General features: G+C 45.6%; 3 protein-coding genes across 3 annotated transcripts; 1 reads left to right on the top strand and 2 right to left on the bottom strand.

Annotated features, from left to right (window-relative positions):
• The first annotated feature begins 63 nt into the window (after window positions 1-63).
• Window positions 64-2233, top strand: LOC124675656. Its single transcript, XM_047211718.1, has 4 exons — window positions 64-487; window positions 1131-1410; window positions 1537-1630; window positions 1795-2233. Exons 1-4 carry the CDS (start codon window positions 93-95, stop codon window positions 2025-2027), a joined length of 1002 nt encoding a protein of 333 aa, XP_047067674.1. The 5' UTR covers window positions 64-92; the 3' UTR covers window positions 2028-2233.
• A 432-nt stretch (window positions 2234-2665) lies between these two features.
• Window positions 2666-5274, bottom strand: LOC124671636 (carotenoid cleavage dioxygenase 7, chloroplastic-like). The gene is made up of 7 exons (XM_047207984.1): window positions 4877-5274; window positions 4413-4780; window positions 4169-4297; window positions 3679-4083; window positions 3490-3572; window positions 3017-3334; window positions 2666-2809 (listed from the first exon to the last, which is right to left on the bottom strand). Exons 1-7 carry the CDS (start codon window positions 5272-5274, stop codon window positions 2666-2668), a joined length of 1845 nt encoding a protein of 614 aa, XP_047063940.1.
• A 953-nt stretch (window positions 5275-6227) lies between these two features.
• On the bottom strand, window positions 6228-14471 carry LOC124674281 (acetylglutamate kinase-like). The gene is made up of 2 exons (XM_047210320.1): window positions 13440-14471; window positions 6228-6679 (listed from the first exon to the last, which is right to left on the bottom strand). The coding sequence occupies exon 1, from the start codon at window positions 14452-14454 to the stop codon at window positions 13441-13443; it is 1014 nt and encodes a 337-aa protein (XP_047066276.1). The 5' UTR covers window positions 14455-14471; the 3' UTR covers window positions 6228-6679; window position 13440.
• Window positions 14472-14697: the final 226 nt, after the last annotated feature.

The raw sequence follows: 14697 nt of genomic DNA, 5'->3' as shown, positions 1-14697 counted from the left end.
GGTTGCTTCAAATACCGCCCGCTAACCACCCCGATCGCCCCTCCTCTCAAGCAACCCCAAACCTCAGGCCAGGCGACCGGCGGCGGCGCACCATGGTGGTCCACGTCGTGTACAGGCGGCGGGAGAACAGCTGGAGGGGCGCCGACTCGTCCGTCAGGTTCCTCGGCGCCGCCATGAGCAGCAACCTGCCCAGCAAGCACCAGGTCCGCCTCGCCACCTCCTCCACCGGCCGCTCCGGCGCGCGCACGGGTGGCATGACCCTGCGCGCCACCTCGCCGCCGCCTCCGACCATCTCCATCGCCTCCGCCGCCGGCTGGGACTCCCGCAAGCTGCGGCTTGAGGGCGGCGATGAGGAGCTCAAGGAGGTCGTCGTCGTGGGCGATAAGGCTGGGGATGCCAGCGAGAGGGCGGCGGACACGTACGGGGTGGTGTTCGACGCCCCGCCCACTGATGACGAGGTCCACGCCGCCGTCGCGAGCATCCAGCAGTAAGATTCCGCTCCATCTATCAACCTCTTTTCGAAAGAAAAGCTCAACACATCTATTTATTTTTTTTAGATCAACTCAACACATCTACTTTAGATTGGTTCGACTATTTGTGGTTTGTTTCTTTGATTTCTGATGATGACGATGGTCGCGGTATTGTTGGGTTATTATTAAGATCGTAACTGCTTACTGATAACTATAGGTCTAATCTTCCGATAAAGTAGAGTATTAGTGGTGGCCTTTTGCTGATCATGATCATCAGGTTAATGGATTGTGAAGATCGGAGCCCCTCCTCTGTAATTACTTGCTCATTATTTTAATCTTGTGATTAGTTTAGAGGGACAGTTTTCCCTGGTCTGTCACGCTGATCTCATGAGCAGAGCTCCAATCTTTGTTACGTTCCTTGTAGATTACTCTTGCTTGTATTCCTGAAATTGTTCTTTCAAGATGCAGTTGGATATTCAATTTACCCACTGCCGCGCGCTGTTTCTCTGCTATTACTTAGTTATTAAAGCCCTCCTACCCTGCGTAGAACGCAAACTGTCCTTTGTTATTACTACTATCAATAGAACAGTTTAATTTGATGCAATCCAGGTTCAGATGTCCTATCTGAGCAAATCAAACCAACTTTCTGTTGTTCTGCAGGGTATTTGAGAATCCTTCTGCTGCGGATTCTGATGCAGTCGAGCTACAGGCGATCGCACTGCCCATCGCAGGACTCCCTTCATCTGGGATGTTTGTCAATTATTTCTCTGCGGATTCTGATATATCCGAAAAGCAGATAGTCAACTCTCCATCCAACATTGGATTAGAGGATTGCATGGAACCTGCTGCACTTGCCCTTAACTCAACTGCTCTTGTGACAAGAGATCATCAAAATGTACTGGATGCCTTCCAGCTCTTACAGGAAGATTCTTCTGTTCAGGTGAATGTTGCTTGATTCGTAGAGTGGCATTTATGCACAAAAGTCTCAGATTTCTTATTACAACGTATATTTAGAAAAACAAATCACCAGTCTTCTTTGTTGTGACTTTCTTCCCCCTCCGTGCAGAAAATGGTAATGGCCTTGTCAACTGATAAGGCTGTGTGGGATGCTGTCATGAACAACGATGTAGTGCAAGAATTTAAGAAGTCCTTCCAGGATGGTATGCATCTCTGTATTCATTAGGCATGGATGAATAATATGCTAGGACAACCTTTTGGTTGTCGCGATGAATTTTTTTAAACTATGTTACCTTGTTTGTTTGTCATGTTATTATTTATTACGTTGGGTGGATCTGCACCTAATGCAACTTAACATGCCTTTCAGCTAAGGAAACCGATAACAAGGGGTGCTCTACTACTCCTCCTGGAATGATGAAGTGGGTCCTGGAGAACACTCAGGCGAAGATCAAAGAGTTCCTTGAGAAGATACTTCAGCTTGTGCACACACTCTTTCAAGCTGGGAGCAAAGACTATGATTTGTCCGATGACTTAGTGAGAATGTCCTTCATGCTCTCGGTCTTCGTCTTCATTGTGGTAACCATAGCTCGCATAAAGTGAGCACAACAATTCGTCGACTTCACACTTGGTGGTTATTTAGTAGTGTACAGGATCAGTTAATAGTAGTACTAGTGTTTTCGTGTGGGTTAGCTACGATTGTGATCAAGAATGCTGTTATTAAAACTTTCCAGGTCTAGAACATTAAAAGTTGCTACGGTGTTATGATTCTTGGTGGAAATTCTATATGCTTACTGTGTGGTTTATGATTTCACTGGTGTTGAGCATCCATGGTTCATATAAACTGCCTTGCAGTTATTATCACTCTGTAAAATTAATGCAATCCGAGGGATCAATGATGCAACATCTGACAAGCTCCTACAAATGCTTGATGCATAAGAATGGATCAGTGATGTACATTTTACACTGATATGAACATCAGAAGGGATCAGTGATGACCTGACAAGCTCATACTAATGTTTGATGTATATGAATGGATTAAGCTGTACATTTTACACTGATATGAAAAATCTATCAGATTTCGCCCAGTAATTGTTTGGGTGCCTAACAATTGCTATTGAAGCGGATGCTTCTGAATTGTGTGCCATTCATCAGCCTAGACAGAATCATGGAACCCCACTGGGAAGCTGAGGTGCTTTGGAACCTTTGCTGACCAGACTGGATGCTTCCGATCTTGTCCTTCATTCATCAGCCCAGAACCCATGGAATCCCATTGGGAAGGTGAGGTGCTTTGGAACCTGAAGTTTCGCCACAAGTGCACTTTTTTTGCCTATTTTTCTTGCATCCAGCACCACCAGGTTGCATCTGTCTTCAGATACTGCATACTGCAAAAGGAGGCAAGAGGCATCAAATGATGCAAATGTTTTTTTATATCTGTTCTGAGATAATTCATGATTCCTTAAGATATCACCTATGTTGAACCACTTGTAACTTACTAAATTCAGACTCCTAGGATTTCTTCTCAGAATTTTTTCATAAGCTGAGCAAACATATGTGCTGAATGTTGGTACTTGCATGAACGTTGGTCTTACCTCTACAATAATAACATAGCCATGATCCTCCCCACCACCGGTTGGGATGAAGACCGGCTCCCCGACGAACTTGCGCCCCTCGCAAGACCACCGCCTCGATGTCCCATCGGAGACGTCGACCTTCACCACGCTATCGAATGGAAAATATGGGAGGAATTTGCGCGAACCGGATGCCCCTCCTGCATAGATGAACCTGCTCCTCTTGTTGGCGTAGCTTGGGTTTATCGCCGGGAAGTCTGCCGGCTTGTTCCACTGATACGACATCCTCTTCACAGAACATCGCCGGCAGGCTCCTCTTTTGTCGAGCTCAATTGCCACCTGCATTGACCAAGATATTTTTACCGAAATTGTTCAGGGATTTTAGTACCAAAAAAGGGATGAACAAGTAGTTCAAAATGTGCCAAGTTTAACTGAAACTTGCTGAATTTGGACCAAAGTTTGAATTATGTTTGTTAAACCAAGCATCTATTCACCTGCACGAGGCGAGGCAGCAGCTCCTTCCCCTTGGCTGCGTTCATGAACGTAGGGTCCAGCTTCTTGTTCTTCCAACTGTAACCTGCGACGATTTCGTTGCAGCACAGATATGTCATTGGATAATCGTACGCGCAGCAGCAGCTTGAAAATCAACTGAAGCGTAACTAACTGAATGTTTCGTGTCATACCGAACATTCTGTGGAAATGGAACCACTCGTAGGAGCATGCCGACATGTGCAGCCGTATGTCGAGGCCGCCGCGACCGAGGTCCTCCTCGAAGGCGTTGCCGACGTGCATCGACCACATCTGCGCCGGCGCCTCGACGGGCACTGTCCAGTCGCGGCCGCTGGCCACGGCCTCCGTAGAGCGCGGCAGCAGGTAGACCGGCGTCGTCTCCTTGCTCGGGTCCAGCTGCAGCGCCCCTATCATCGGGTAGGTGCCCGTCATGGCCAGCGCCGACCCGGGGATGTCTAGCTTGATCCTGTTGCCGAGGACGACGTAGTGGGAGTCGGTGAATGCCCAGTCGTGGATCATTAGGTGCGCCGGCAGCACGAACTCCCGCTTCTGCACCAGCCCGAAGCCGGCGTCGAACTCTGCGGCGATCGTGATGAAGATGAAATCGGTGAGTGGGCGGCACTGATTTCAAAAGATGAACAAGGTGCGGGGCAGTGGGCAGACCGTAGAAAGTGAAGTTGGCTCGCGGGAGGAGCATGTCCTCGGCGTTGCAGGCGACCATGAGCAGCCGGTTGCGCTTCGGGTCAACCTTGTAGTGCGCCAGCAGCCTCTTGGGCGGCATGCTGAACACGCCTGCACGCAACGGGAGCGCACGACAGTCAAATCACTTCGCCTCAAATCATCTCGAACGCTCGGTGCGCCACCCAAGACTAGCTAGCTAGGCAACTGGCAACTGTAGATTACGCACCACTGAGAATCGGGCGCAGCAAGCGGGTGGCCACGTCGAGCCCGGCCTCCACCAGCCACGGCCGCCGCTGCCGCTGCCGTCCGGCCACCCGACCCTGTGCCGCCGCTGCCTCGTCCGCCAGCCCGAGCAGGTCGAAGGGGCCGATGGTCTCCAGCGTGTTGGGGTCGAGCTCGTAGGGCATGCCGCCCTCCCAGAGGCAGAGCAGCCGGCCGCCCCACCAGAGCACGCTGGTGTTGGCCACGTTCTTCATCACCTTCACGTTGCCCACCCTGTGCCCGCCCTGCAGCACCGAGAAGGGGCCCCGGTGCGTGAACCTCCACGACGCCCCGTCCCCTTTCTCCTCGCTCTTCGCCGCCGTCTCCACGTACCTGCATCATATAAGCGCGCTCTATACTCACACGGTGATCGCCGAAGAACCTAGCTAGTACGGCGCGCGAGAAGCAGCTGGTGATCAGTGTGCGTACCGTGCGGAGTAGTGGACGCCGTGGTCAGGGTGGAAGCGGAAGGAGCGGAGGTAGCCGTGGCCGTCGAGGGGGTGGACGATGGAGCCGTGGTCGTCGGAGAACATGCCGGGCCCGGCGAGGTAGTAGGTGCCGGCCGGGAAGTCCGCCGGGATGGCGCCCTCGACGACGCGGAGCTGCACGGGGTCGGGCGTCTCGGCGCGCTGCGACCGGAAGAGGAGGTTGTAGTCCCAGAAGGCATTGGAGAACGTGTCCGGCTCCGACGACGTCACCGCCGCAGCGGTGGTGCCGGCCGCACCGCGGACGACGACGCGGGCGCGGTGGCGCGGTGGGGGTGGGACGTGGACGAGGGGATGGTGGTGCACGGCGGCGTGCATGGTTGCCATCGTGCACACCGCCATGTCTCGGCGCGCGTTGGTCTCCCTCGGTCGCCGGCTCGTTATTACGGAATCACATATGTACCGGCCGTGGCTCGTTGGTATCGCTCACTGAGCTTTCAGAAAAGTGACGAGCTGTGTGCCTTTCGATCCCCGGAGCTTTGGAATTATTCGATCTTTGTCTGAGCTAATCCATGTATGATGATTGTAACAAGCTCAAGTTTGTGATGGGAAGAATCGATCTTCGATATTATAATCGCAACTTTTGAAGGCGGCACTTGTTGGATTAGGAAATTGGAGCGACCGTCAATGGTTCTCCAACGAGTTTTTGGAGGGTTTTGATCGGGGAATCCTTGTCATTTCGGGAGTGGAATCCAAGGGCCGGTTTGTTGGCAGTCACCAACGCGGATATCTGCTTATGTAGCCGGTGTGCCTCTGCTTATATTCTACAAATATAAGCTTCGTTCGAGCAGCACACGCTAAGGTTACTATAATCTTGAAAATGACAGCAGCTTAGATCACATCTAGAAGCAAAGCAACAGCTACTCGTTGATCAGTTCCACGGGACTGTCCAAGATCCCGCCCTGCCCACTGTTTTGTCTGCAATCGCTTGAGGTAACTGGGGGGGAAATACTACCAGGTAATACGAAGATTCGCTGCGCCATGCGATTTCTGAATAGATGCTGGAAGCCACGCTAAACTTGCAAAGAACGTGATGCACTCTTAACACTGCATACCTTATGACATTGCAGTGGCAGGTGCTAACCAATAAACTAGCCAAAGTGATTACAGCAACAGGGGAAATGTTAAACGCATTTTTACCACTTGCCTCAACCACCGGACAAAAAGAGCGAACATGACACATGTAAGCTTAAATAAGATATCTGGAAAACCATATCAAGCTCAAAATGACTCTTAGATTGGCAAGTATACAGGAACTCAAGTGCTCGGCAGACAACACCAAAGAGTCCACAGCAGATAAAAAAAACATCATTAACATATTCAGTCTCACAAAATGAAATAAAATATGCAACATAATAGGGAATAGATTCTGCAACAACGACCAGCACAGGAGATAGAGCTTTCCTGTTCTCCCTTCAAAATATCCTCATCCAAGAACAGAAATGAAGAATGTAGCAGCGGAACAGTCCCCACACATGCAGTACTTGAACACTAAAAAAAGGCACCGTTCTTTTAGATGTGAGTGGAGTTCACTATGCCCACGCCATGGTGGAGAACAGAGATATGCTCCCTGCAATATAAATGGTGTAACCCAGGGCTCAACCATCTCAGTCTCCCAGCTCCTCATGGCTAGCATAATTCGGCCTTGATGCAGCGGTGACAAATTGTAGCCCTTTTCCCCATCCACTTGGTTTCACAGTTCGAACCATCACTCTGCACCTGGGACGGCGACAGAAATTATAAGTACCTAGATCAAAAGAAGTTGAGCTGTTAGAAAGAATTCCAAGCAGAATGGATACAACATCTATTATTTCAGTAAACATAAAAAACAATAAGATGGATATTTAAATAGTAAACATCTACTTTTTGCACCAATGGTACACCATTCTGAGCTCAGATAGAAACAGGTAAATGCCAGAAAAATCCTTCTACCACCAAGTAACTCTATTTCCTGATTTTCTAACAAACAACTTATATTTTCCATGCCAACAGGTTTTGAATTTTCTTTCCTTCTATGACACCGACACCGCTGTGACTATTTTGTCGTTGTGTAGTGCATGAACAGATAAACATCATACCAGGAAATGGTTACGCTAATGGTATACAAGGACAACATTTGGAACTTGATGGCATAGAATGAACAAGAAGTTGTTTTTCTAGCAAAAAAACAAAAGGAAATGTTCGGTGGCAAATCAGGGATCATAGTGTTATTTGGTGGCATAGAAGGAATTTTCTCAAAAATCAGTGTCGGACATTGGGATGGACCTTTTTATGAGAAACACCATTCTAATGCTTACCATCAAAAGTCAGACACTACCAGGCAGCCCACTGGACACAGGGATAGAATAATGGACCAAGACATAACCAGAACTAAGCAACTATATACTTTTTTGACTGGGAAAACTATAGGGGATGCCCTGATTGTGAAATTTTGTTGAAGGGAAAATATGGTGGAAGCATGTACAAAGCCAGAGAGAAATAGGATATCGGGCTAAACTGGTTTTTAGCACTAAAAGCAGAGTCATCCTTCATTCTGTAAGAAAGAAAGGCAAGGTCTTTTTTGAAGGGAAAGGACAAGGACTATAACTGTTACAGAGAAATATATACTGGACACAAATAGCAGATATATTAGCCTGGTCATCAGCAAAACCACAGCTTACATGTAAACTGTTACATTCCAGTTTCCACAACCTTAAAACAGGTTCTGTACCGACAGGTTTTTTTTATAAATACTAACTCCGTCTTAAAATAAGTGTCCCAGTTTTATCTAGATACAGGTGTATCTAGACACATTTTAATTGTAGATACATCCGTATCTAGAAAAAGTTGACACTTACTTTTAGATGGAAGGAGTAGTAAGCATCAATAGTTTCAAAATACTATATGAAAAGGTTTCAAAGCTTGAGGTAAAGCTGAATATAAAAAAAGTAAAATTACGCAGTTGTCAAGACTATAGGTTAGAAGCAATGCTAGGGGCAGCCTGGGCTAGATTGAGACATTTTAATTGCAGAGTGTCGGAGTCAATAGATATGAATGTTGACTGTGATGTATGATAAAATAGTTTAACACGTGGGTTGCATCATTTTGATACTACAATGACAAGTTGAGCAGAATGGATAAGTGTTGGTGCTTGCATCCTTATTACGGAGTAATAGATTATTTTTAATAATCCTAAGTACACGATGAATCAATCATGTTCATTATTTTAAACTATTTCCAACAAGTGAGTAGGAGTTAGAATACAGTTTTGCATGAAATTTTGATACTACAATGACAGGGTCAACATAATGGAAACGTATTGGTGCTTGCATCCTTATTACTCCCTCCGTCTCACGAAACATGTCGGAGATTTGTATAAATTTGGATGTATCTAGAAACTATTTAGTGTATTGATACAACCGAATTTTGACAAATCTCCGACATGTTTCATGGGACGGAGGGAGTACTAGATTTTTTTATTAATCGTAAGTACACGACGAATCAATCATGCTCATTATTTTAAACTATTTCCAGCAAGTGAGTACGAGTGAGAATACATTTTTGCATGAACAAATAAACATCATGCCGGAAAATGAATGGTCACGCTAATGGTATACAAGGATAAAATTTGGAACTTGATGGCATATAATGAGCAGGGAGTTGTTTTTCTAGCAAAAAAAAACGAAAGGAAATGGTTGGTGGCAAATCAGGGATGAAAGTGTTATTTGGTGGCATAGAAGGAATTTTCTCAAAAGTCAGTGTCGGACATTGGGATGGACCTTTTTATGAGAAACGCCATTGTAATGGTTACCATCAAAAGTCAGACATTACCAAGCTGCCCACTGGGACACAGGGATAGAATAATGGACCAAGACATAACCAGCACTAAGCAACTATATACTTTTTTTAATGGGGGGACACCCTGATTGCGAAATTTTGTTGAAGGGGAAATATGGTGGAAGCATGTACAAAGGCAAGGGGCCAGAGAGAAATAGGATATCTAGCTAAACGGGTTTCTACACTAAAAGCCAATGAAAAAAACAGTGCGCTATAACAAATAGCACCAGCCATTAAAATCTGCTATTTCGGCGCTATAGCGTGCTATATCATGCTAATAGCGAGCAAATGTACATGGATTTATTTAGCGGCACCTTGCTCAAAACGCTATAGCGGCGTTACAGCACGCTATTTAAAACCATGCTAAAAGCAGAGTCATCCTTCATTCTGTAAGAAAGATGGGCAAGGTCTTTTTTGAAGGGAAAGGACCAGGACTACAACTGTTACAGAGAAATATATACTGTACACAAATAGCAGATATATTAGCCTGGTCATCAGCAAAACCACAGCTTATATGTAAACTGTTAAATTCCAGTTTCCACAACCTTAAAACTGGTTCTGTACCGACAGTTTTTTATATAAATACTAACTGTCTTAAAATAAGTGTCCCAATTTTGTCTAGATCCGGATGTATCTAGACACATTTTAGTTGGAGATACATCCGTATCTAGAAAAAGCTGACACTTATTTTTAGATGGAGGGAGTAGTTAGCATCAGTAGTTTCAAAATATATGAAAAGGTTTCAAAGCTTGAGGTAAAGCTGAAGATAAAAAAAAAGTAAAATTATGCAGTTGTCAAGACTATAGGTCAGAAACAATGCTAGGGGCAGCCTGGGCAGGACTGTGACATTTTATCTGCAGAGTGCCGGAGTCAATGGATATGAATGTTGAATGTGCTGTATGATAAAATAGTTTAACACGTGGATTGCATCATTTTGATACTATAATGACAAGTTGAGCATAATGGAAAAGTGTTGGTGCTTGCATCCTTATTACTAGATATTTTTTATTAATCCTAAGGACATGATGAATCAATCATGTTCATTATTTTAAACTATTTCCAGCAAGTGAGTAAGAGTTGGAATACAGTTTTGCATGAAATTTTGATACTACAATGACAGGGTCAACATAATGGAAACGTATTGGTGCTTGCATCCTTATTACTCCCTCCATCTCACGAAACATGTCGGAGATTTGTATAAATTTGGATGTATCTACAAACTATTTAGTGTATCGATACATCCGAATTTCGACAAATCTCTGGCATGTTTCTTGGGACGGAAGGAGTACTAAATTTTTTTTATTAATCCTAAGTACATGATGAGTCAATCATGTTCATTATTTTAAACTGTTTCCAGCAAGTGAGTAAGATTTAGAATACATTTTTGCATGAAATTTTGATGAGACAAAGTGAACATAATGGAAAAGTATCCTTATCGAAAAAATAATGGAGAAGTATTGGTGCTTGTATCCTTATTACTAGATTTTTTTTATTAATCCTAAGTACATGATGAATCAATCATGTTCCCTATTTTAAACTATTTCCAGCAAGTGAGTAAAAGTTAGAATAAATTTTTGCATGAAATTTTGATACTACAAAGACAAGGTGAACATAATGGAAAAGTATTTGTGTTGTACCCTTATTACCATATTTTTTTATTAATCTTAAGTACATGATGAATCAATCATGTTCATTATTTTAAACTATTTCCAACAAGTGAGTAAGAGTTAGAATATTTTTTGCATGAAATTTTGATACTACAAAGACAAGGTGAACATAATGGAAAGTATTGGTGCTTGTATCCTTATTACTAGATTTTTGTACTAATCCTATGTCCATGATGAATCAATCATGTTTATTACTTTAAACTATTTCTAGCAAGTGAGTAAGAGGTAGAATACAGTTTTGCATGAAATTTTGACAAGTCATTAAATTTTTGGAATGGTTCTTTCCACTAAATAATTTCAAAGAAATGTTGCAGATATCTCAGCAGTAGACTAGGATGATACATGCCAACAGTGTGGCATGGAGCAACAATCCTCTGTAATTAATCAGCACCAAGAAAAGAGAAGGCCTTCTGTAGAAGTCAAGGAGCCCTTCAGAGGGTTAACATTTAGGTTGGTCAGTGGGCCAAATTAATTATTTGCCAAAGACTAAAGTTGAATTGGTTAATGCAATTGCAGGTCAGTCCTTGCTTATTGACAGGACTACACACTCCGTTACTCTTTTTGGCTCTTAGTATGTCCCGGAGATGGTAAATCATGCCCATTTTTGCTGCCTATTTATTACCGATGCAGTGAGTAGTCCATTAGTTACTGAAAGATGTTTTTCAGTGATCTTAGTTCTACATACGGGTATACCATAAGCGTCGACTGTAGTCAAGGACTCCATACAATTCATCAAATTCTAAAGCGGTTAATCTAAGAAATGGGCAGAAAAATGGGATCTATTCTGGGACATACAATGCATTAGAGACGCATGATCATTACCCTTAAACCGGGTTATTCTATGCCAACTCTCCTCTTCCTTCATCTTGACCTTTTCTCCCATAAATGATTTGCTGTAACATCACATTACAGACGCATGATCATTACCCTTAAACCGGGTTACTCTATGCCAACTCTCCTCCTTCATCTTGACCTTTTCTCCCATAAATGATTAGCTGTAACATCATTCTTTTTTGCACGAACATATCACAGTTGATTACTCTTTTTTTATTTTTAAAGAGTGTTCTATGTCCAATATCTCAGTTGAAGTATGGAAGTAAGAATAAAAACAATAATTATGAATGGAAAAAAGGATAAAATTCTTTAGCTGGATAAGGGGCAGATGTAGCGAAGTCGATCAAGGCAGTGGATTGTGTCGTCAGATGCTACATGAGTAGCTTCGATCAGGTGGAGAGCGAGGGCAACACTGGATAACCTAGACAAGATTGGTACACGACACGATGTACCCAGGTTCCACCCCTCGTGGTGGAGGTAAAGACCTACTCGTGCTTGATTATATTGATGTCTATAGGTTGCCGGAGGCGTATATGAAGGTATGGAGGGCGAATGGAATCTCCCTCTACTCTATCCTAGCCAAGCCTTATATAGGTGACTTGACCTAGGGTTTTACATCATGCTAGCCTATTCCACGATGATCTTGAGCAAGTCAACTGGGCTTTCACGTCATTCTGGACCATAGCGAGTAGGTTCAGGGATGCGACTGAATTGGGCCACCCTGGTCTTATCCAACGGTGTGGCGGGAATTGGGGAGCTGCCCCTCGCTGCCATGTTGTGGCCTCCATCTTGGGCGAGTATAACCAACGAAGAGCAAAAAGAAAAGAAAGGCAGTATGAACATGAAGGCATAAAAAAGTAAGGGAATTGCTAGTTCTCAGCTAGCTGAGAACTAACATAGGGGTCAGTCAAGTCTTTAGCCATCCGATTGAATTAACAAGATTCACGCTCGTGTGGATGACGCCCGCGTCGGGCCGTCGGCGTTTCCTGTTGCGTACCATTATGAACAAGGAACCTGATGAGTTGGCCGAAGCCCATGACTAGTTCGTGCTGCCGTATGGGGATGGGCCATGCACGATGCAAGAATTTTTGAGTTTTCTATGGGGTGCTAGGTAACGTGACCTGCTACCCTCTCAATTTTTTTTGTACAGACATTAAAAAGCTAGAGTTTTGAGAGAGAGCAGCATCTGAGGCAACTGTTGAAAGAGCGGTGGTTGCAACTTTTTTTCCTATTTTTTATTATGTAATTCTAAATATGAATAACATGATCACAACAGAAGCAAGCAAGGTTGCAACTAAGTATTTTTCAGATGCAACTAGGGTTGCAACTGAGATTTTCTAGTCTCAACTGAGGTTGTAGCTGATTTTATTTTAGTTGCAAGTGAGGTTGTAACCGAACTCTTTTTTTCAGTTGCAAAAAGCATTGTAACTGAGCTTTTCTCCAATAGCAAGTGTGATTTTAACTGAATTTTTTCGGTTACAAGTGGGTTGCAATTGAGTTTTTTCCAGTTGCAAAATTCATTTTTGAACGATTATGTTTGTCGAGATTCGCCATGAATGGAAGTTGCAAGTCGGGTTGCAACTTATATTTTTCAGTTGCAAGTGTGGTTGCAACTGAGTTTTCTCTAGTTACAATTAGAGTTGCAAATAATATTTTTTAGTTGCAAGTGGGAAAGATAATTAACTTGTATATTTTATTTTATCAAATATGAGAGGAAAGATAATTAACTTGTATATTTTCAAAGCTAGATCAGGTTGTTCAAAATATGAGCTCTGTCTGCCCGTGCCAAAGAAAAGCACGTCGCTGCCACGGAACAGTCTTGGACGCTAGCTCCCGCCGATTTAAATCAAAAACAAATCGTTGCATGACATCAGTTAGCTGAGCATTAGAGAGACCCAAAAGGGAAGAGAAGGACCAGAAGGAGACGCCGATGGTGATAAGAAGGAGAAGTGACGGGAGCACGCGACTTCTCCAGTCACAAGTGTTCGCTTCACTCCCGCTACAACTGAGGGGGATGTTAGAATACATGTACGGCTGATAATAGACTAGGATTAGATCTTCTTGTAGTCCAAGGCTTCTCCTCTCATTGTACCTCTATATATACCCACAGAGTCATTGCAATACAGGACACAAGAATTAGGGTTCTATATTTTCAATATGAACATGAAGGCATACAAAAGTAAAGCATACCTTAGCCAGTGATCATGGTGCCAGTGCCCTCGTCTGTGAGAATCTCGAGCAACAGCGAGTGCGGGACACGTCCATCGATGATGCTTGCAGTGTGCACGCCCTGGGCGAGGGCTCGCACGCAGCACTCCACCTTTGGGATCATTCCACCAGCTACCTGCCCATCCGATACCATCTGCCGCACCCCAGCGATATCAATCTCCTTCACCAGGCTCCCAGGGTCATTGCGATCCGCTAGTATCCCTGACACATCTGTAAGCAGCAGCAACTTCTCAGCACCCACCGCAGCAGCAATCTCACCTGCCGCCGTATCGGCGTTGATATTGTAGGCCTGCCCGGTCTCATCGGCAGCAACGGTGGCGATGACCGGGATGTGACCAGAGGCGATGATGGGGTGGAGGACTGTGGCATCCACGCGCGCGACTTCCCCAACGAAGCCGAGTGCTGCGGCGTTGGGGGAAGGGCGCGCCGTGATGAGGCGCGCGTCCTTGCCGCAGAGGCCGACGGCAATGCCGCCGGCGACGTTTATGAGGGATACAAGATTCTTGTTGACCTTGCCGACGAGCACCATCTCTACGACCTCCATAGTGACCGCATCGGTGACGCGGAGGCCGTTGCGGAACTGCGGATCGACCCCGACGCGGAGCAGCCAGGAGTTGATCTCGGGGCCGCCGCCGTGGACGAGGATGGGCCGGAGGCCTACGCAGGAGAGGAGGACGAGATCCCGGATCACGGACGCCTGGAGCTCGGGGGACTTCATCGCGGCGCCGCCGTACTTGACCACCACCGTCTTGCCCTTGAAGCGCTGGATGAAGGGGAGCGCCTCCGAGAGGACGTCTACGCGGCTCAGCGCCTTCGCCGCCGGCGAATCGATCGTGGATGTGGCGGAGATGCGGAGGCGGCGGCGGGAGGAGGGAGAGGCAGTGATTGGCTTGACATGATTGGGGCTGGATGTGGAATTGGAGAGCGGCTTGGGTGCGAGTAGGGAGGATGAGAAGTGGAGCCTCGCAAGGAGCATGGCGGGCAGCGGCGGGCGGGGGCTGGTGCTCGCCGGATCCAGCCCGGCGTGTTGACTGCGTTGGACTTGGTGTTGACTGCAGTCTGCAGGTGACTGCGACGGGTAGGGCGTAAACTGTAACATTCCAATGAGCTATATGCATGGGACATACACGAAGTTGTCCTCGACGTGCAAACACACCCAAATACTTGCAAAATGGGGGCAGGTGGTACACGAAGTTGTAAGTCGGGTTCAAAAACACCC

Source organism: Lolium rigidum, chromosome 7 (assembly GCF_022539505.1).
Source record: "Lolium rigidum isolate FL_2022 chromosome 7, APGP_CSIRO_Lrig_0.1, whole genome shotgun sequence".
Lineage (NCBI taxonomy): Eukaryota > Viridiplantae > Streptophyta > Magnoliopsida > Poales > Poaceae > Lolium > Lolium rigidum.
This window is presented reverse-complemented; position numbering and strand designations above follow the sequence as displayed.

Bases quoted from the DNA above. Each gene is read 5' to 3' on its own strand.
- LOC124675656 (XM_047211718.1), top strand. From the start codon at position 93: ATGGTGGTCCACGTCGTGTACAGGCGGCGGGAGAACAGCTGGAGGGGC. The intron at 1,411-1,536 runs GTGAATGTTGCT...CCCTCCGTGCAG, and splicing joins AGGAAGATTCTTCTGTTCAG to AAAATGGTAATGGCCTTGTC. The intron at 1,631-1,794 runs GTATGCATCTCT...CATGCCTTTCAG, and splicing joins TAAGAAGTCCTTCCAGGATG to CTAAGGAAACCGATAACAAG.
- LOC124671636 (XM_047207984.1), bottom strand. From the start codon at position 5,274: ATGGCGGTGTGCACGATGGCAACCATGCACGCCGCCGTGCACCACCAT. The intron at 3,573-3,678 runs GTATGACACGAA...AAATCGTCGCAG, and splicing joins CCATTTCCACAGAATGTTCG to GTTACAGTTGGAAGAACAAG. The intron at 3,335-3,489 runs GTGAATAGATGC...TGGTCAATGCAG, and splicing joins TGCTGCCTCGCCTCGTGCAG to GTGGCAATTGAGCTCGACAA.
- LOC124674281 (XM_047210320.1), bottom strand. From the start codon at position 14,454: ATGCTCCTTGCGAGGCTCCACTTCTCATCCTCCCTACTCGCACCCAAG.